Below are 22,313 nucleotides of genomic sequence, written 5' to 3' on the forward strand. Positions count from 1 at the left end.
ATTTTAAACCCTCAATAACATGAGTGCTTATAAAACACTGAGAACAACTTGTGTAAAATGTGTATAAATGTACACACTAAATGGAATATACAAATAAATTATATTGATTACAATCAAGTGCTTTCCTCTAGGGAGAAGTGAAACATGAATATGGTTAGCATTTAAGAAAAAAAATAATTTGAATGATGGACTTTCAGACATGATGTAAAATGATTTCCGAGACCAGATGAAAGAATTCAAAGAATACATCATTTTGGGTTCATCTTTTGTCTTTAGGTTCTGTAAGCCCTTTGTTTTCTCATGTGTGTGTGTGCACGTGTGTTTAAATGAGCTATTTTGGTACATCTCTTTTGGTTCTTATATTTTTGGTACATAAGATCTTGTGAGTGAGAAACAAAGTTGGATTTTAATCCTAAAAGTGAGTCTATACCTGTGATTTGTGACCAAACCAACATCTTATTTAAACCGCAGGGTGAGAAAATTCACCAACCTGACGAACAGCTGCATCAACGTGGCAAGATTGACTTTTAAAAGAAATATTGAATGGGTTACTGGAGGCTCTTAGGCCTTTTTTTTCTTTTTTTTTTTTTTTTTTGATCAGCCACATCATAAGATTGAGTCTTTCAGTCACCATCTGGCAACGGCAGTCTGCCTCGGTTCTGATGGTTCTGCTTTTACTTGATACATTTGAAGTCACACATGTAAATTGCCTGTGATAGAAAGTCAAGGCTAATAATTGTCATATGGAGGAGCGCCATGACTTGACTTGCTTGCACTGTACCTTTGGATCTAAACTGTTCCACTTCTGTTTTTAAGGTGGCGGCAATCCACATTTTTAAACTGTTTCAAGTTTCAAAACGAATCAGGAGGCCTAGACATTTTTTTTTTATTAGATTTCTACTCAACATATAAACAACATTAAAAACATGAAATAAACAAAAAAACAAAACAAAAAATCAAAATAAAGGGTACTTATCTTAATTCAGTAAAGTTTATATGTTCAAGGGGAGTAGAAAGAAGTAAAAAACTTGTCGAGTCCCATCCCTTGTTCACTATAAAATATTGGAAATCATGTTCTATTAATACTAAGGTGGGTTATTCATAAATACATACACAAATATACCTGAGCATAACCCATATAAAAACTCAACTAAAAACGCTTATTTTACATATATACAAAGTAAACGCTATAAATGGAAACAAAAAAACAAAAGTATAAATAGAAACAGACATGCACCTATTATACACGTGTATAGATAATCATATTCATAAACCAAAAACTAAAAAACTTCGCTTTCATTTCCTGTGTCTATACTTGAATCTGTGGTTTGGTAAAGTGGATGCTGCAAACGGCAGCAACAATAGACAGATGTGCTTCCATTATCATGCATTTGTCGGTCTGTGCCAAAATGTTATAGTGAGAGGTACGGTACAAATGCACACAAGGAAACATCTTATATACAAATGAATCCCGTCACAGCTCTGATTTTCACAAATTCCATCCAATCATTCTGCATCCAATTATTTTTTTTGCCAGTGTCTCTTTGTTCATGAATGCATGCTGAACAACGACTAATCTTATCTAAATAAGGCTACGAGCGGAATGCACACCATGCCCTTTTTTTGTTTAGGTCAGTGTAATCAATGCACATTTTGAGAAGCTGAGAGAGGGCTTCAAATGGCTACAAAGATATTGAAAAGATTGCTGGAATGTGAGATAAAGTAGCAGCTGCTAATCTTTTAAGGTCTCACTACATTCACTGAATAGATCATCTGCTTTTTAGGCCCTCGTCATTTCTGTTTAGTTGAGTCATTGCAGCTGGATCCAAATTCACTGCCAATCAAGGGGCGTCGACAAATAAATTTCTTGCACCCCAAAATGTTCCATCGTGCCCAGACGATTGAGGTCGTCGGGAAACCTTTTCGGGGTCCTTGAGTTCTATTATGCCGACAAGAGAGAAACCAAGGGAGAGAGGTGGCAGCAATTGGTACACATTTGTGATTTGCATCATTCTTTTTGGGTGAGTATTGAATGACACACTGATGATAAGAATTGGTGGGAATGTAATGAGAAATGTTCGAGAACTCTTTGTTGTGATGTAAAAGACTCATAGATTGATGTGATGTAGACTCGGAAGATCAGCTGACGCCAAAACTTGTCGACTTCGAGATGATGTCAAATGCAACAGATCACTATTGACAATGTTTTGTGTTCACTGTTTATCCTTCTTATTTCTAAATGACAGCATCTTTTAGCATGATTGTATTTTCTTGATATGCTTTTTTTTTGGGGTGCTCTTTGTATATCATGTCATTAATTTTAGTCATTACGGGTGCGTTTGCAAGCACATGGCAATGATATAAATAATAAATTAATTAATAAATAAAAATGTATTTCCTTTCTGTTTTGGAAAAGTTGCACACACAGATGACATCATGACAGCATTGTCAAACTGGTCTTTGAAACTTTTCAACGCCGTTTACACCTGCCAAATGATATTTTCTAAAAATTTCATCTTTTAAAAGCATTTCTAAAAATGAGTTTCCAGGCTTCAGTACACCATTTTCATGCAAAGGAATTACTAAACCTGTTCACTTTTCACGTTCTTTTCTGTTTAAAATGATACTGCATTAAAAGCCTAATTGCTTATTTAGCCCCCTACCCCGCCCCCATTTGTGCAACATTATGTTCATTCAACATGCAGTTTTTGTGTGTTAAAGGACGATTAAAATTTTGCACGTCAAAGTCCTTAGCAGTCTCCAATCCAAGAAATTTACAAGGTTTCATAGCTTTGTTTTCTGTGGAAACATCAGGGAGCTGGGGGTCTAAATGACTGACCTTCGCCCGCTTACAAAGCTGGCTCCCCATGGTGACATCCTCCGCTTCATCTATGAGAAAGATGAGGGATGAAGAAGAAGAATGACGAAATAGAAAAGATGAGCAGTCACGATGAGGTCATTCATGAAGAGCAAAGGAAATGGCAGAATGTGATCTTATGAGAAAACAGTGGGGACAAATACAGTAAGGGGGAAAGAGCACAAGAGGAGAGGGGGTCACCGATGGGGTTGTGGGAAAGAGCAACATGAAGAGAAAGAAAAGGCAGTTAGATAAACTGACAGTCAGGAAGAGGAGAAAGAAAGCAGACTTACAGTAAACAGAAGCCGAAAGCACCAGTGTGTTTTTGAACCAAAAATGGCAACAGGCCCACTCTAGCCCCTTCACACACTGACCATCTGACCAGTCTATTTTCTGCCTTTTTACCAGCTCGGTATCCTGTGCGTAAGCGTGGGATGGGGGGGTTCGAGTCGAAGCGGAAATTTGCCGGGAATGCAGGGTGAAAAGCTGCTAGTGACTTCTAAAAGGTACGGTCCGACCAAACGCAAGCTGATTCCGGCGGCGCATTTCGATATTGTCAATGCAGTTCACGTGGTCAGGCGCGGTCGCGTGCCGGGCGGCGCGTTTGAAGCCAACATTTTCGCTCCTTCCCCATGTCACCGTGATAGGCTGAAGTGAACTTTTGCCTGAGTCGCATCACTGACAGGCACTTTCACTTGCATTCAGTTGGGTCCCGATGTGAACCTCACGATACGATAATTATCACGATATTCTGGAGAGGTTGGAGATCTATAAAAAGTCCACAATATTGTTGTATTAAAAAAAAAAGGAGCTCATATACAAAATAAAAATTCACACTATTCATTTTTGTAAATAATAACAGCATTCCCAAATAAATAGGCGTGGCCAGTCATGCGCTCCTATTGGCTCAGCAGCACAAAGTATCATGGTCTATGTAGTTCACAATGTTATGTTTGGCTGAAGCGGACCGATGGAGATGTTGAAAAATATGTGCTGGTATGACTGATTTATGGGACTTTTGTTGGTTAGAACATGTGCGCAAAAATCTGTTTAATTTCTGTTTAATTTGGTGGTGTGTGTGTGTGTGTGTGTGTGTGTGTGTGGTTTCAGTAGAACATGAAATACACATTAAGATCAAATGAACTTGAACATTTGTATGTAAATGTCTCTACACAATGCTAATTAGCTGTGGTCCTAATTGTACATGAATGGGAGAAAACACTGAAATAAAAGTATACAGCAAGTCAAAGGCCAGAGCAAGAGTCCTTGGGTGGGTGGGCATTGTGGGGGGCCACAAAGGAAGGGAGGATAAAGGAGGTATCAAAAAGGGGGCATGCAGGGTCAAGCATACAGGATGTGTTGCTGAGATAGACACAGGAAACGCTCGGCTCATGCAACAGAACACTTGGGAGCCATTTTTGAACCAGTGGGCCATGGTGCTCAGGGTGTTTGGGTTTCAAAAGAACTTTATTTGAGTATTCACATTATTACAAACACGGTACAAAATACAATGGAAAATCAGCACGATGTGGTTTGGAAAAAAATTCACAAAACTCCACGGCCATCAAATTATACACATAAATAATATCTCAGGAGATCCCCAAGTCCCATGGGTGATTCAAAGTCCAGAGTTTCACAGGTCCAAAATATGCTATGAGAAAGTGTTCTTTTGGGGGGTTGGGGGGGTTATGGCTTGTTAAAACCTATGTACCACCCAAAACTGGCAAGATTCAACAAAAAGGTGTTGAGTTGACCAGTAGGCCATGCCATTCAATCGATTACACATCAGCACTATGACAGTTTATAGAAGCTCTGTACGCCTGTGCTATGAGAACAAGACTTGGGAGTTAATTTTAGGCTAACATACTTTGATTGGTTTGCTGTGAAAGAACAGAAGAGACTACACTTTGCTGGCCCAACATCAGTGACCTCTCACAAATGTGGTTCTGAATGACTGGACAAAAAATCCCCACAGACACTACAACTTGTAGTCTTTGTGAAGAATGGAAGCTGTTTTAGCTACAAAAACGTGTTTACAAAACAGAGATTGTTGTGCACCAGGCAGTGTAGGAGGTTCCCTCTTGTAATGCTATAAATTAATCTGGACAGAATGTGAACACTCTTTTAACACAATTGAATAATCGTGGTAACCAGGAGGGAACCAAAATATAATTAAACAGATATGAAAGGGTGCCAAGACTCTTGCAAATCTGTTTGAATCCTTTCTCATTGTGTTGAAAAAAAATCACAAGATGCAGTCCCACCTTAAGTTTAAGTTCACATTCATCAGTTTCATCATTCTGGAGGTCCGCAAAGCTATAAAATGCAAAAACCTCAAATGCCACATTGAGGCCTTTAGTGCTTCATCTTGCCAGGCATAGTTAGACATCTGATTGCTCTCATTTTTTTCCCCCCCAAGATGACTGCCTAATAACTTGGAGTTAATTAAAAATAAATTCAATGTTCTCTTAAAACCACCATAGTGTCAGCATGGTATTACTGAGCTGGAACACAACAGCCCTTGTCTAGGCAAGTGGAAATGTGTGTGTGTTTGCGCCAGAAATCTTACATAACAATGGATTAGCACATAAATGCCAGTCTTTACTAGACTGATAAAATAACATCGGTTTCACAGCTAAACATGCAGTATAAAAGGTTTGCCTCAAAGCTAAGGGCCAAATTAAGACAATCAAAATGTGTGCTGAGGTTAGACACTCGTGCAGATGACTGCAGAACAGAAGGATGTATGCAAACAAACAATCAAATGGGTGCATCTTGTTCTTATGGCCCCTGCCTGAATGACGTAACACAAATCCAGTCTAATTCGCCTTAATTCCTCAATGAAACCAGTGTCACCAGACTTACAGCACCACAGGCGTACGCCACTTATTAATGAAGAACTTACAGGCTCAATAAGAGGACTGCTACTCAACAATAACAAACTTCCTTAAACGATATAACAACAGTTTTCTGGACATCAAAGTATAGTCACCTCTTTCTTAATCTGAATAAAAAGTCACACCACCGCTGAAAAATCAATGAGGCCATCGTGGAGACGCTCTTGCCAGTAGCATTGCACTGATCGGCATACAAAAAGAATGTAGAAGAGAGGAAATGGAGAGTGACACGAGTGACGCTTTCATCACGAGGATGAAATAAAGTGATCCAAATGGTAAACTATATTGGATGTTGATTAATGGTCTTAATGACTACAGTAAAAGTGTTGAGGTGTTTTACTTAGGGGTAAATAATTCTCAAGAAGGATTTGGGGGAATTGATTTATATTTGTATATTTATATATATTTACATAAATAGTAGAATTTTCACATTTAAGGTGATGATAAACATAGTTACTTAAAATCATTGCAGTAGAACCTGTATTTTTGGCTCCCTTTACCTCTTTGTCTATCTAACCCAAATGTTTTTTTCTCTCCAAATGACACTGCATGAAGACACCGCAGCAATGTTCAGCCTTTGGTGCTCGTACCCGAGCTGCAACAGAAGTGTGACAGCGCCTGTGCATCAGGGAATGGCGTAATGCTAGGGAAATAGTCCGAAGGTTTGACACTCTCTCTCGTTCTCTCTCTCTCACTCTCATTTCTCCCGCCATGTTGTGTTGATAGCAATTGTTAATGTCTAAGCAGATGCAAGCACTGACGCCGTCACGCATCTACAAAATGCGGGACATCTAGTCACTACGTAAAAAGTCACACAGATGTAGCAATATCCAACTATACTTGAGTCGGTCTAAAAAACAGATGTGGGTACATGTTGAATCTTGTATTACAGCTGTAGTCATCAAATAAAATTCTCTTCCACTTTTGTTGTGTTTTAACTGTCTTTTGTATTTTGTAATTCAGATTTTTACTCTACAGCACTTTGTATGCAGCAATGTTTTTTTTAATGTGCTCTCTAAAGTGGAGTTCAGCATCTCGACTAAAGCCTCACAGATTTCCATCCAGTTTTCTAACATCAAGTGAGATGACAACATTTTCATTTCAGAACGCCACTTATCATATGACTGATGAATACATACATCGTGACATAAACACACACACACGAGGTCACCCAATCCACATTTGCATATGCGCTTCCTTGAATTGACCGCAACCCCAATGCCATCAAAATGTTCACTGACCATTTTTAATAATTATTGGAATTATAGCCATGCCCTGCGATTGTTTGGTGCCCAGGTCAGGGTTTATCTCGCCTTTCGCCCAAAGTAAGCTGGGATAGGCTCCAGGACACCTGCGACCCAAGTGAGGATTAGCGGTACAGAAAATGAATGGGTGGATAGAATTACAGCCACCCATTTTTATCATGTACATATAACTACCATAAGAAAAACTACATGAAAAGTAGTTCCCTGAAAGCTCAAAATGATTAAAACACACACACACACACACACCCACACGCCCACCCCCACACACGCACACACACACACACACATTAAATCAACTTTGTATCCCCATGCACAGCATAGTAAAGCTATGGACTAAAAGAAAAAAACAATACTTTTTTTTTAATAGTGATATCTGAATTGGAAATTCTCAAGTTCATGCAAAAAACACCATTGTGCTAATGAATTAAATTCTTTTTTTTTTTTTACAAAGCAAGCATTAAACCTAATCAATGGAAAATCCCTTATAAAACACATTCGTACATACTGCATTCTTCAACACAGGACCAGTTCATTCTTTATTAGGCTCACCATTTCCTTCCGCAAAGTTACCTAGTCTTCCTGGGGTCCTCAAATCAACACAACAAAAACATACAAAGGTTCAATTATACTATAACAATAAAATCAAAAAACGCAAAACAAAACAAACAATTATCAACAGGTAATGCAAGTAAAGCCAAGCTAACAACCATAAAAATAAAAAAAAATCACAAACGTATACAATTACAGGTACATAAAGATTAGTAATAAATTCAATTACATTCCATCCAACTGAGTTAGCTATATGGAACTGATTCATTTGTGTTTAAATGACTATTTAAAAGATAGTCGAATGCTGGCATTTCTAACATTCGATTGGAGTATATTCCAAGGAAGTTCTATAATAAACAGTTCTCATCATAAAATGTTTTGTGGTTTCGTCAACGTCATGCAACCCTTGCTCACTTGTCGAGTGTAATGTCCATGGCAAAACCCAAAAAATTCTGCTCACCAAAAACAAAAACAAACGGTGCGCACCACTCCATATAACATTTTACAGTCCATAAACATCAATAACGGTACACAATATTTCAATTAATTTAATATTTATCGTATCTTAGCTTTTAAAGTCAAAATAAGATAGTCTGACCTTGCAATTAATTGTCAACATGTGCTTCATGCTGTCAAAGAACCCATTTTGCATCTTTTGCTCACGCTAAATTTGAGACACAAACCAAATTGTAGTCCTGCATAGCAAGGCCAGATGAGTAGCAGAGCAAAGGAAGTGCAGATGGATTTAGTTTGGTAATGTGACGTTGGTGACTCGATGATTAAACCACAGGCCTTCAATTTACAAAGAGAGGACGGAGATGCAAAAGGGAATCGAGGAGGAACTGAGACACAAGACTAAGACATTGACGCAGCTCCATTCAGAGACGAGTGCCGGTAGCATGCAGTTAGAACTTAAATATCTGTTTCTTATCTTGGGTCTTCCATAGATTGCTCACAATTGGCAGTCATTATTAGTGCACCTGTGGTAGAGTAAAGTAACACTCCTCATCAAACTCCATCATGTCACCAGTTTCCAACAATAAGCCTCCAAAACAAAACAAAAACAAAAGAAAACGACCAAAATAAACTTTTTTTTTCCTGTTTTCACTTAAATTTACATCCAATCCCTGCTTTGGAGGTGCAACACATACTTGTACACTAAATTCACGACTCTCAACCACTGTGCCACTGAACATTAAGTGCTGTAAGAAATGATCAGATATGACACACAAACATATCCACAGAAGAAATCATGGCATCTTGCAAGTACATCAGCTTTGTGTCCAACTAAACAGGCCCACACTATTTTTCCACACTGCCCAAATAAGTGATGTCACCATGTTTCACTTTGTTTGTCCGCTCATTTGTCGGAACAGGAATTTTTGGCCAAAAGCTTCCTCTTAAGATGCTCATCTCCTGCAAACAGTGACTAAAGGCCAAACTATCTATCATTTGTCACTGTTGAAATTCCAATTTCAATAGAGACATCATTAAAAAATAATCAGTTCAATGTGCTTTGAAATATCAACATGCTCGGTGTGAGAATTTTGATTTTAATGCTGTTTTGCAAGTACATCATGTAATCCAACAGTCACAAGGCAACTTGGCCACGAGTCGAGTTTTTCAAATAAAAAGGCCTATAACAAAGTGAACTAGTCAAGGCCTGAATAGCTGCGGGGAAATCACTCAATTGGAAATTTGAGGAATTTGTCAGAGAGGATATCCTTAACTGTGTTCTACTTCTCACTGGAACAACAACACAAGCTTTTACAATGTCTTCTACACGGTACTTTGTAAAATGAAAATATACACCCGGTAGAAAGTTCACTTAGACCTTTGTTACACCTCTCTTACTGCTTGGGACAGAACCGCTCTCTTATCTGGAAGATACAGCCTAAACATGTACACTTACAACTTGGAATGTTCAAAGACACACATTTACACAGCATTGTTAGGTTTGGGGGTTTCCTCATTGGGCACCTCCATCCACCACACTCCCTTCTCACCATCACACACACTCCCCTGCTTGAAATGCGAATGTGTTCTTAGCAACGGACCTTACAAGGACTCCAGACAGAACCTGACCAAACATTGCCATCCGTCACTCTGCCTTGTCTACTCTACATTCATTTACATCTGCATCACCATTCCTGCTAAACAAACTAAGCCAACTGCTGCACCAGTGGGCTTCTGCTTGTGCGGGACCATAAAAAAAAAATTAAAAAAAAAAACTCTCCATCTGACATTATTATTTTTTATGTGTAAAAATACATTAATTACACCATATCACAATTAAAAAAAAAAAAAAAAAAAACAATATTAAGCAGCTTTGCTTGATTATGCAGCAAGTAATAATGCTGGCATGAGCAGCCCCATTCATCGAAGAATTATTTGGCCCGTCTAAGCTGATTTTTGTGGTCCATTTTAGGAACAAATTCATCCGGCACTACCTCAGGTCCCAACTTCATTGTGTCAGTAGTGAAACAGAGAACTCAAAAATAAAATATTCTTCTGTTTTAAAAAACGAGGGTAGGAGAATCAGGCACATTCTTAGTTTGCAGCCTGAAGCAGTTTCACAGCTCCAATGGAGCAATGGTATCATTCTTCGGGCAGCATTATTCCACTTAATGTGACAATGTTGCATTGTTCTGATTTTTTTTTTTGCACTTGTCAAGGAAAGATACTGAAACGACCATGCCTCAACTGTATGACTACCTAATGCAAATAGAAACATATCAAGTTGACGTTGTTTTTCTAAATAACATCGTCATGTGTAAAACACATCTCTATTTTTTTTAATTTTCTTATTTTTACATGAATCATGTTTCCACGTTACAGACGTCGCATTAAAGTGAAAAATAAAAAAAAAGTTTCCAAAATTGGAGATGTGTGTTTTTCACAGGACAGCGACGATATGGAATGTGTAACTGCTAGGAACACACAGAAAAGAGTAAAATTGCATTTTCTGACACCTAAAATGGCTATAAATGAGTATAAAGGTCAGTCATTCTTTCAAGTGAGCTAAGCGGCTCTCTCACAGTTATTCTGACCCCTTCAGTATGAGCTCACTTTCTCTCAATGTGGCACATAAAACAAACCAAGTCTCTGTCAGTGCGATATCTGCCAACTGAACCTGAAAGCTTACATTGTTGTCGTGTCATCAAATTGAGGGCAAAAATAAAGAATGTAAAATGGTAAGCAGTGCACACCACATCTAGTGCAAAAATGATGCTTGACTGTAGCTTAAATAGCTCAAAGCACTCATTATACTAAACCTCTGTGCTCCGATCACACTGCCAAGCCCAGTAAAGTGCTATATATACTGTGTAACCAATTCAAAGCACAAAACAGTAAATCACTGTTGGACTTCAGCAAGATCCAAAGCAAGCCATCATCTGAGCAGGAATATGACTGATACTGAGTCATCTTCATCATCCTAATTTCCTGCATAACAACCGCCAACAAAAAGCAGGCTCATTTCTGAAATGGTGTGACCAATCATTTACTCACAGTGTACAAAAACAAAAATCAGTCCATCAGCTCTGAGTCATCCAGCTGACTGTCAGTGCCAACTACAAGTGGTCAACTGTCTCAATAAGCAAAGACAAACAAAAGCTTCATTAGCCAGCATTCTGACGACAGATTCAACTCCGTGGGGTGACAACGTGCCATACCAAGTTCAAACTAGCACACTTTGATGAATGAATTGGAGTTTTACGAGCAGGGTGCAAACCTATAATTATTTCCCAGTGCACTCCAGCTCATCTATGGCTATTTAGCATGTAATGTGGATGAAAATGGCATAGCAGCCGTTAAGAAGACACGGACATCTTGTTCTGGTTGCTAGACAAATTATAGACTGACAAAGAAAACTTGACACTTACGTTTTGCTCTTGAAGCATCCATACATTCCGGCCGTGCTGTAGAACGACTCAAATCTTGGTAGTAATAAGAAAATAAATCTTCCTCTGGTCTGTCCAACAGCAGAAACGCTTAAATTTCAGAGAAGCAATGACCTCTCTGTGTCTTAAGGTAAAGTTGTCTCTCTGCGTGAGATGATCAGTCTCGTCCCAGTCAAACCATCCATGGAGGTTCCTCCCACTCATGGAACTTCACTGTCGTCAAATTACAGAGAGCATTCCCTTTAACCAAATGTTGCCCCCCCCCCCAAAAAAAAAGTGGAGGGGGAGGGGGGGTTGTGGCAGGAAAGCAAGCCCAATTTTACTCCAGCTCCAGTATTTGAATGCAAAATGCCACAAAAATATTCATTCTTTTCAAGTGAGTCAGGATTTTATGAGTCTTTTTTTTTTTTTTTTCCTTGGGAGTTTGCGAGCGCTCCTCTGAGGGCTACAGTGCAATGTTGAACTAAAGGGGAAACAATGGACTACATGACCAAGTGTCTGACTGCTGCATGCCTCGCTCCTCTGGTCCCAGTCACCATGGATGGTAATGCTTGCAGAGGGAGGAGGGCAGCGGAAGGGCCGTAGGAGGGAGGAGGGCGAGACCGCTCGCTAAACTTCCTCCACTCTACTCTCTTCTGTCTTCTTAAATTGTGTACATTACAAATTCTTACGGCTTGGTACTTGTTTATAGAGCTTCACTCGCTGCTTGTCTGTGGGTCTTACGGCCTTCAGTTTAGTCTTCAGTAAGTTGAAAATGTGTTATTAAATGAATAAACAATGTTGAGGGTATGACTATTATGGGAAATAGGCTTTTTAAAGTTTAGTATACATATAGTTGAGTCTCTGAAAGGCCTAATCATCCATCACGTGTGAAATGAAACGCCAAAGTAAATCTTTCAAGGCACTTTCTTATTTGTGTTTTGTTTTTTGATGTATCCATGAGCTACATACACACAGTATGAAGCGCTCAGTAAAAAACGCTTTTATCGGAACTCACTTTTCCTCCCACATCCCGGGTTCTGCTGTTTGTCATTTTTCAAGCTGAACCGAATTGTAATTGCCAGTCCGCCAGTCAGTCCGTCGATAGTCTGTTGGTCCGTCAGTCCATCCCCCCACCCCACCACAGCCTCAAAAAACATGCCAGCAAAACAGACGTTCATCAGTGACAGCAGTTAGTGACGATTGCCCTGACGGATGAAAATACATTTCTGTCAGTGCTTAGTCCATTATTTTTAAAAAGTGTCCCGTCATTCATCAATCTTCAGAAAAACAGCGTCTGACTGATGGACAGGGACATCAGTCTGACAGAATGCCCACCTCTGGTAAAATGTACTATAATTATTGATCTTTGGGGTATTTTAATAAAACTACATCAGTCAGAGACATTTTAAAGCTCTTTCAAAAAATGCTATCAAGTTTGTACCATAAGGCTTACTGTTAGCAGATTAGCAGCGGTTATTGCTCTATACAACTTGAAAACCGCCTACTTTTAATGAGGAAAATGGCCGCGCCCCCTACCGCTCTCTCCATGTTCGGTTGGAGTCACTGGAGGGACCGATTACAAACCCTCCATTGGATATCATTCTGCTTTCATTGCTTATAACGTCCAAAAACGGTGCTTGATTGGCACCAACATGTATGTGGACATCCCTACTAATGATCACTTCAACATATCAAAATTGAAATGTGAAAGAATGAGAAAATGTGGAAGTGAGCAGAGCTACATAGATTTGTGCTGGGACGAGCGCACACTCCTTCTTTGCTAAAAAAAAAAACAACAACAAAAAAAAACACAGCTTCTTTGCTGATTATGGTTAGGACGGGCGAGGCATTAAACACCAGTCAGGATATTTACAGAGACTGAAATGGGAATGAGTAGACGTGCATATTAATTTGGATGAGGAATGGCCCCAGTTTTTCGATCTACAACACACTGTCCAATTTGGAACATAAAAGCCAAAAGTACGTTCCAATGCGGCCACACTTAGCTGTGGAATCGGTGTGTCGGCCTCCTCACTGGAACTTTTTGTTTGCTGAACATTGACGCTCCCGAAGCGGCCCTGACTAAAAGCACATGCCACTTCGCGATGCACACGCTCAAGACAGCCCTGGTGTTCGATGAGGTCTTACCTCACTCTTACGCCGCTTCACTCTCGCGCCGAAGCTGGCGGCTGCAAGTGGTGTCGGACGATGCACGCGACTGCTTGGGAGGCAACCCCGCGACATGAAAACGCGGGCTGGACGGACAGGAGCTAATGTTGTTGTGCTAACGCCTTTTGTTTTAACGGCCTGAAGCTAGTTGTTGCTATTAGCTGTACCGTTATTCTACTGTTAGCCGGGGAAAGAAGGGGGCTCGGGGAAATAAAGGTCCATGCTTGCCTGATTGCTTGCCCGCTGCCAGTCGCCGTCTGCCTCCCGAGAGTTGACACGAGTTTAGCGTCACTAAATCTCCGAAATATAACCAGTCGGGGTTCGTGTGTGCATTCATGCTCATGTCCGCTTCAATCTGTGTGAGTGGAGAAGCGATCACCACAGTATTTTTGATTTTGTGGAGGTGATCTTAATGAGCTCACGTTTTATGTTCATAAATCCAAACTATTGTGCAGAACACTTGGTCGCCGTTTTAGACAACAGAACTGACAAAGCGAGCAATATTACCACGCTTGCCCCCCTCCCGTGACGTCGACCGCTGAGACCGAAAAAATAACAAGCCGAGCTCCAAAAGGGGGCGGGCCAATTTGTCCTAAATCTAATCACAAAAAAAGCCCTTAAATCACTACAGAGTCTTTTGGGTGGGGGGCATTTTAGTACTGATGTCATTTTTACATTCAAACCTATTATACTGTATAAATGCCAATATTAAGCTCATTCAAGTGTCCCTTTAAATTCCCGAACACTGCGTGTTTGTTTGCTTTTTTGCAAAAATATAATCGAATTCAAGAACAGTAAAAAAAACAAAAAATCTAACAAAGATTGGTACTGTTAATTTTTTTTGTGTGTGCACATGTAGAAGCGCACTGCATTAGATTTAAGTGTTTCCAACATTTTAGGCCTCACAAAAGGATATCAAAATCTTTCAAAATTGTGAAAATAATGCAGCAGTCATTACCTGTCATTTTACAACTTTGAGATTTTACCTAACCCTAATGCCATATTTGTGTTCTTTCCTGTGTGTACATTGATAAAATATAGATACAAGGACTAGTTATAAACTTGCCTTGACAAGATACTCATTTTCTCCAATTTTGATAGAGCATTGGATATGATAAAAATGTGCAATTGGTCATGATGTTGCTGCCTGTTGATGCATATTGAACAGGATTTAAATCCCTGCTACACTGTCATGCTCCACTTTCAAAAAATGAGTTTCCATTGTCCACAAAGATCAATCTTGCGGCTTGTATTGATGACTAAATGTCTGTGATGGGCCTTCCGTGCATTTTGCAGTCAGTGAATATGTCACCACCACCAGAAAGGGAACAAAAGTAGAATGAGCTGGAGATGTATTGTGGTCATCCTTGTTCGATTTAACACAGACAAGGGACGCTTGACAAGCCTCGTGTTACTCATTTGATCTGTGGCCCGTTGCAGCTGATCACAGTAAGTAGGGAGCTTACAGTAAATACCGACAGCAAGTATACCGCTCCACAGGCTTATCTGTGTGTGTGAGTGCGTGTGCGTATTTGTGTGTGTGTGTGTGTGTGGCTGCGAGGTGACATGAGGGTTGATCCTGAGCTGGCTTGTTGCTAGATCCTCCCATGGTGGATCCTCTCAGATGCATGAGCATCGTTGTCAAAAGAGGGGGACAATTTTAGTTAGCTGACAAGTTTACTGAAATTATTATAGGTTTTGGTTCAGAAGAGGAAGATTTCAACTTGGCGGTGGGTCATAGGGCTGTGCAATGAATCCAAATTCAATTACAATTACGATTATTACACTCCACGATTACAAAAATTGACATAATCGTAAAAAGACGGTTATTTATATGCATTTATATCCAATGCACTGTTTGTTTACACATGGAAATCATACTTTATACATTTGCACCTATTTTATTTTATAATAAATAATTTTATAAATTTTGTTTGGTCCAACAGGAGCTCACATGGTGTTTCCAAAAAAATGTGTATTTACGTTATTTTTTACGTTTAAACATTTTCTTGTGTTGTACCAAAAAATAGAAAATAAAAAAATAAATAAATTTGAAAAAAAAAAAAATCAATGATTGTTTGAATAATCGCGATTTCAATTAGTACCAAAATAATTGTGATTAATATTTTTTTCATAATTGAGCAGCCCTAGTGGGTCAACATGTCCATGTTGTTGGAGAATTAGCAAGATTTCAAAATGAAAGAAGCTTGTGGAATAAAGCTGTGTCCACCCATGGCACATCAAACTTGGTCTAGTGACAAAAATACAGTGCTGGATGTGAAAAAAATGCACTGGAAATTGGAACAACATGAGTATCACTAACATAAGAGAGTTAAGTTGGGGCAAATTTCTCAATCCTAACATGCTTGGACCTAATCTTGTCTGCGTCATTCCTTGAAGATGAAATAGTATGTGTATGTGGTTGAATAGCACAATCTTCAAGGTGTGTCCAGTATAACACTGCCAACAAGAAATGTTCTAATTTTCCATTAGAAATGCCATGCACATACTTTCGAAGCATGACGTTGACAAGACAAATTTTCGAAGAAAGAAAAAGACATCAGTTAAAACATCATAAGAGAAAAATAGCAATACCTGGCATAATATGCAAATGTGAGTGAGATGACAGAGCAACATGATTGGACACTAGTGAAAGGCTTTTGGCATTTCATTCATTCATGATTTATCATTTATTCATCGGTGCTTTTCAGTTAATGCGCTATATTTATTAATTTGTATTCATCTATATTTATGTTTCTGCAACTTTGGCCAAATTTCTAATTTCCTATATAGTATACCTAAGTCAATATTTAATGGAACTGATAACTGTATAAAATTAATATCTGTATTGTCATTATTTTATTTAAACATTTTTTAGTAATCGCCCCCCCCTAGAGTGCATCTTTAAACCTTTTAGACATTTTGCACTTTAAAAAAATCTAATTAAATGTAAAGTTTAAAAGGTGAACTGCAAAATGAGTGTTCTTGATTTCATAGACACATAATGTGTGAAAAAATGTTTTATACATCCATATACATCCATTTTTTATACATCCATATACATCCATCCATATACATCCATGTCCTGCTTCATCTCTGGCTTGGATGCTGCCTTTCCCTGCCTTGATTGACTCCAGATGGGACATAATACCATACCAGAAGGGCACCAAGTAAAAAGAAGACTTTTGCCAAGACTAATAACCGACTGTACATATATGCGAATCTGTAACTAAAACAAACCACATGCCTTTTTTTTTTGAATGTTTCAAATAAAATGTAATGACATGTAAACCACGTTCAAGCCTGACTTCAGTTACTTAAAAGTAGGAAAGTAGGTCACAGCGAGTTGGCGCTTGGCTGCCAGACAATGCAGGGCACAATCATACACAGGTTAACAGCAACACACCAAAGACAGACGGTGCCATTTGAAGTCATTTGGTGGCCTCAACAGTTTTGTAGATTGTTGTAAACTTGCAGTGCCATCTGCTAAAATCACATTATTACCTGACTAAGTGGTTGAATACAATCAGAAGTCCCTTTATTATGGAATGCCACTATAGCAAGTCAAGTACAGAGTACTCTCCTACCAATCATAATGTGGGGTAAACACGTCTTAAGTCATACAAAAGCACAGAATTTTTTTTTTCTAAATGCTGTATAAACAAATCTGAGGTTGACCAGAGTCATGGATAAAACACCGGCGATCACATTTTGGATTTCTCTCTTTGTATGACTGCACGAATATTATATTTGAGATATGTAGCTGAAACTACAAGCCCAGTTAAGTGGGAGATATTGACAGTATTTCCATCAGGATAATCGATGCAATACTTTCTGCACCACTATGCCCATGGCCCATGCCATTAAGTCTCACAACAGTCCCAAGCTGCTGTGTGAGGCAAATGTGATGCTCTTCCGCTAAATGGAGCTATAATAAAACTTCTATGGATCAATGAGTAGATCTGAAAGTAACTTTCCATCCTACAAAAAATAGCACATGGATCACCATGAGGATCCTCTCAGAGTCTTTAAAAACACACGTATTGAATATCCCCAATGTGTTGACTTTTCAGCATTTAATGTGTCTAAGCGCAACCAAGGGCAGGAGGCAGGGGCGGAGCTACAGCGTGGCCAGGGGTGGCCTTGTTACTCTGTGGCCGGCCCCCTGCCCACACCCACACCTATGGGAAAATGTTGATATCTGTGATTTTCCTGCCATTTTCACCTGGATGGAGTATTCTTAGACCCCTTGATACTCTGCCACACGTTTTTCTTTTCTTTTATACTAACTGCATACTTAAAGAATACACGTACAATTGGTCTGAATGTAAACTGTAAAATCTCTTTTAAGCAAAGAACATTCCATCCTTGCAGTCAACGTCAATCAAAATCATTACTTTCACACCATAGAAAGCAAACATATCATACCATACAGTCATCATGAAATACATTGCACACATATACCAACCTTACACACACACACACACACACACACACACACAATACACGCAGGAATAAACCTAAGTAAAAAGCAACGCTTTGTGAAGAATTGAAGAGGCTTTAGTGTCATTGGGTTTTTTTTTTTATATGATTTGAATGAAAGAGCCACTGATCGCAGTTTGCAAAATGTCGTCAGCTGGCTGTGACAATTGATCACTCTGATTGGCTATTAGCTAGCGAATCAGTGCATGAGATAGAAGTAGACTGTGAGAGTACAGAAAAGCAACGGCAAACAAAATAGCATTGAGTAAGCTCTGCAAAATGATGCGTTTTACTTAGATTTGTTCCTCCTTGATTTGGAGTGTGATGAGCATTGTTTTGGATATGTGTGAATTTGATTTCATGAAACCCCGACTGTGAATGGCATGATGATGAATGACGGACGCATGCACAGTGTTGTGTCACCCTGGACACCCCGCTGAAAAAAATTCTGGCTACATCCCTGGCAGGAGGGCTTGTTCCACCCAACTATGTGTGAGGATACATATTTACCAATTATGTGACTATGTGTTTATACAGCCAAGAGGAATGTCGGTCAAGTCAGTTTCCCTTGGAAGAAAAAAAGTGGATATTGGTATTTCCTGAACGAGCCCATAGAACACCCACTTTGTCTCCTTGCACTTTTCCAACAGGGCAAGTCCTGCTCTCAAATCATTAGGCCTTCATCTCATCTTCCGCAGGGTGGTTACTGAGTTCAAAGCCCTGTTTTGCTCAGACCACCAGTTAGATATTACAAAGTGTTGGAATCCCCCACTTTAGATTTCTTATCATGATTTATTAAAGCATTAATGAATGAAGTGTTGACATTAGGCCAATATAGTCTTCAGAGTGAATTTCATTTCAAGCTTTATGTTTATTATTGTGTTTGTAGTATGCAGTGGTATATGGATGTACTGGTTTATACTATAAACTAGATTAGGAAGGCATTATTGAACAGAGCAGTTTATGTCACTACAAACTGGTTACAATTCTGAATATAAAAGTGTGTGTGTTGACAATCCTCAGATACTTCAATCTTCATGTATTGAGTTTCCTTCAAAATCAATTCATTTATCAAATACGTTGGACGTTAACAATCCATAAACCTATTGTCATTTTCCATCCATTGACTTTTGTGCGTGCCCTTAATTAAATACGCTAAAATGTTCATAGGTGTGAATGCAAGTACAGTATGAAGGGTTTTATGGTGATTGGCTGGCGACCTGTCCAGTGTGTACTTTGCCCCAGATTACCCACAACCCCCTTAATGAGGATGTTTTCTGACTGGCTGAGGAAGCCAAAGTACTCCAAAAAATCTACAGGGAATAACAAGGACGGGAATAACATCCAAACTTCACAAAGGATGGCAGGAGCCGACATTCAAACCATAGAACCTGGAACTATGAGGAAGATGTTAACTGTTATTTTTTAATTCTTATTCTAAACAGGTTTTGAAATAAGTCTCTCTGAATGTTCTGAATTCCTAATTGTGTAATTATAAGCGTCACATTGAGCAGATAAATGTTACCTGGAAGAATTTGTGCCATTGTCAAGGCCTGCGCACATTGTGTAGTCCCTAGCTTCCTTTTGTCCTTCTTTTGATAGCAAAGCAAAGATGACACTCAAGAAACAGCGCTTCAGCTAATTGCACTTATTCGGAATTCTAGCACTCATGTGCTGACAACTGTACGCAAATCTGGAACCCATGCCACTTAGGCTAGGTTCACACCGCAAGTCTTAATGCTCCATTCGGATCTTTTGAAAAAAATCAGATTTTTTTTCGTGTAAGCGTTCATATGACATTGTAAATGCAACCTCGGTCTTGTCTGCTGTATGAACACATGCGTGGCCAAAGTGACCCGCATGCGCAGAAGAAGAGACGACATCACTCCCGACGTTGTGTTTGCGGAAGTAAATGTGGTCCAGCGTGTCGGGGCATTTATCCAGTGAAGCGATTAGGAAGGAGTTAGAAATAAATACAGTATTTGAGGGAAATTATGAGGCGAGGCTTTAATATCTCATTTCATGGAGACATCACCAACGATGACGTCACGTCATAACCGTGCATAGAACTGTGGCTGAATTACTACTATCACCATAAATGTCCACTTTATGCTTCAAGTGGGATTAAATTAAAGTCAAATATAAAGTCAATAGTGTTACTCAAAACAACTTTGCACATTCGATCCCCCTGCTGCCAGCATTTTCCCTCCACCTGCGCGGAGCGCATTTTGGGCTCAGAATGACGTCAATGTCGGACATATGAGACCGTTCAGATACGTATCCGATTTAGGACCGTATTTGAAAGCAACCCAGGTTGGATTGGAAAAAAAAAAAAATCGCAATTGAGACGTTCAGACTGTCAAAATCAAATAGAGGTCGCATATGGGCAAAAAAATCCGATCTGGGTCGCCTTTGCCTGCGCCGTGAACCTAGCCTTAGTTTGGCCTTGCCTGACCTAAGTACATTTTGGAATCATTCTTCAGCAGCCTTGTTAGAAAACTACCATGGAAGATTTTCATGCTCCTCATCTCTTCCTCCTTTTTTATCGTGTGGTTTCTCTCCAGCCGTCCCCTCTCCAGAGCTCATTCTGTATCTTCATGTGCAGAGGAGGACGAGGAGTCGTTGCTGCCGCCGCTGCTCTGTGGCGCCCTGAATTCCACCTCACATCTGGAAGCCATCTTCGCTCTCGCTCTGTCTTTCTCTCTCTCTCTCTCTTTTTCTCTCATGGTTTGTCAAACACTCGCTGATTTTCGGTGCAGCTCTCTGCTGTAATGTAAATAACCCTATAATCATACTCCTGCCCTGTGTTTGCCACCCTCCATGCTGTGCGTGTTTTCAAACAGAAAACACTCCTCCACCTAAGAGCGGCTTTTTCCTTCTTCTTCACCATCTCAAGCTGAGATTTATGGTGTGCTAAAAACAAAACAACCTTCAGCAATTCTATTAAATGCTTTACATCAAGTGTGTGCGCATGCACGTATGTGGTGGCACTCAACATCTTCTCGTTACGCTTTCATCAAATTGTATCTCCTTCATGTAGCTACACATCTTTTTTCCCCAACATTTTTAGCTGTCGACTCTGTTATTTCCCAAAGGTTGCCAACATATTTTCCCTTACCCTTAAAAGGCTTTGTATGATGATCGTGTGTACATAAATAAAACTAACTTGGCACATTTTACATTCCTGGATTTGATGTCCGACGGTTTGATTGGAAGTTGAGCTATCTTATGAAAAAAAGGTGGTTTCTTCTCCATGTTCATTATTATTTTTTCCTCACCGCCTCGTTTTTAGAATAACATGTAAAATCGAATGCATTTTTATAAGTTGTTACCAGGAACCAAAAGTGTATTGTTGATGCGCAGATTGCATTTTTTTCTGTCATGATGCAAACTAAATTCATGGCCTGAAATGGAAAACTTTTCTTAAAAATCATATCAAAATGATATCTGATAGTGTGCCATCTTAAAATATCCTTACTGTGGCAACATCAAGGCAAACTCTAAAAAGTGTCTAAATGATGCTATTCATAGATGACCTACCATCAAAGCTGACCTCACAGGAAGCATTTCAAGTTGTGCGCAGTTGTTTGATTTTGTGTATGAAAGCTTAGGACACTGAGGCTCTCGAAGTGGGTTTGTGGAAGGTATTTAGACACATTAGGTCAGGCCCCCCTGTGTGGAGTTTGCATGTTTTTTCTGTGCTTGTGTGAATTTCCTCAAGTGTTACAGCTTCCTCCCACATTCCAAAAACATACATGTTACCTTAATTAAAGTCTCTAAATCAGGGGTGTCAAACATGGGTGAGATCTGTCATCTGTGATCAATCTGGCCCGCAGGATGAATTTCAAAGTAAGAAAATATTGCAGCGACCCTGGAGTTATGCGTTTTGGTAAGTGTTCTATAATTTCCGACTGTCTGCGAAGCAGTGAACGTGTCCATGTATAGGTGAAGTCCTGACTTGTGATTAGATGAGAAATTTAAAGGGGGCGGGCATGACGTATGGAAGAGGGAGCATGTGTGTGGAGGGCAGAGCAGACAGCTAAGTTGGTTGTTGTTATTTTGAGGTGGTTACAGCCGCCAGTAACCCATCCTGTGTTCATTGGAGAGATTGCTGATCGAGTACCTCCTGTTCGGCCTTTCAATGTCTGGTTAGAAGTAATAATAAATGTCGCACATAAAGTAAGGAAATTAGTGGTTTTGTAGATTACTT

At 39.5% G+C, this 22,313-nt stretch overlaps 1 protein-coding gene across 2 annotated transcripts in view; it reads right to left on the reverse strand.

Moving 5' to 3' along the window:
• Window positions 1-22,313, reverse strand: part of LOC147152008 (uncharacterized) — a 56,334-nt gene that overhangs the window by 28,329 nt on the left and 5,692 nt on the right. Inside the window, exons 1-2 of one of the 2 annotated variants that reach the window (XM_086023590.1) lie at window positions 11,453-11,839; window positions 2,840-2,889 (exon numbers count right to left, since the gene is read on the reverse strand). The exons of the other annotated variant lie outside the window; for it this stretch is intronic. Of the exons in view, the coding sequence (XP_085879716.1) occupies window positions 2,840-2,889; window positions 11,453-11,470 (68 nt within the window). The 5' untranslated portion in view covers window positions 11,471-11,839. Of the gene's footprint in view, window positions 1-2,839; window positions 2,890-11,452; window positions 11,840-22,313 lie in introns of those variants that run through there. 2 annotated transcript variants of the gene reach the window in all.

Source organism: Filicampus tigris, chromosome 2, assembly GCF_054856515.1.
Source record: "Filicampus tigris isolate MCC_2025a chromosome 2, RoL_Ftig_1.0, whole genome shotgun sequence".
NCBI lineage: Eukaryota > Metazoa > Chordata > Actinopteri > Syngnathiformes > Syngnathidae > Filicampus > Filicampus tigris.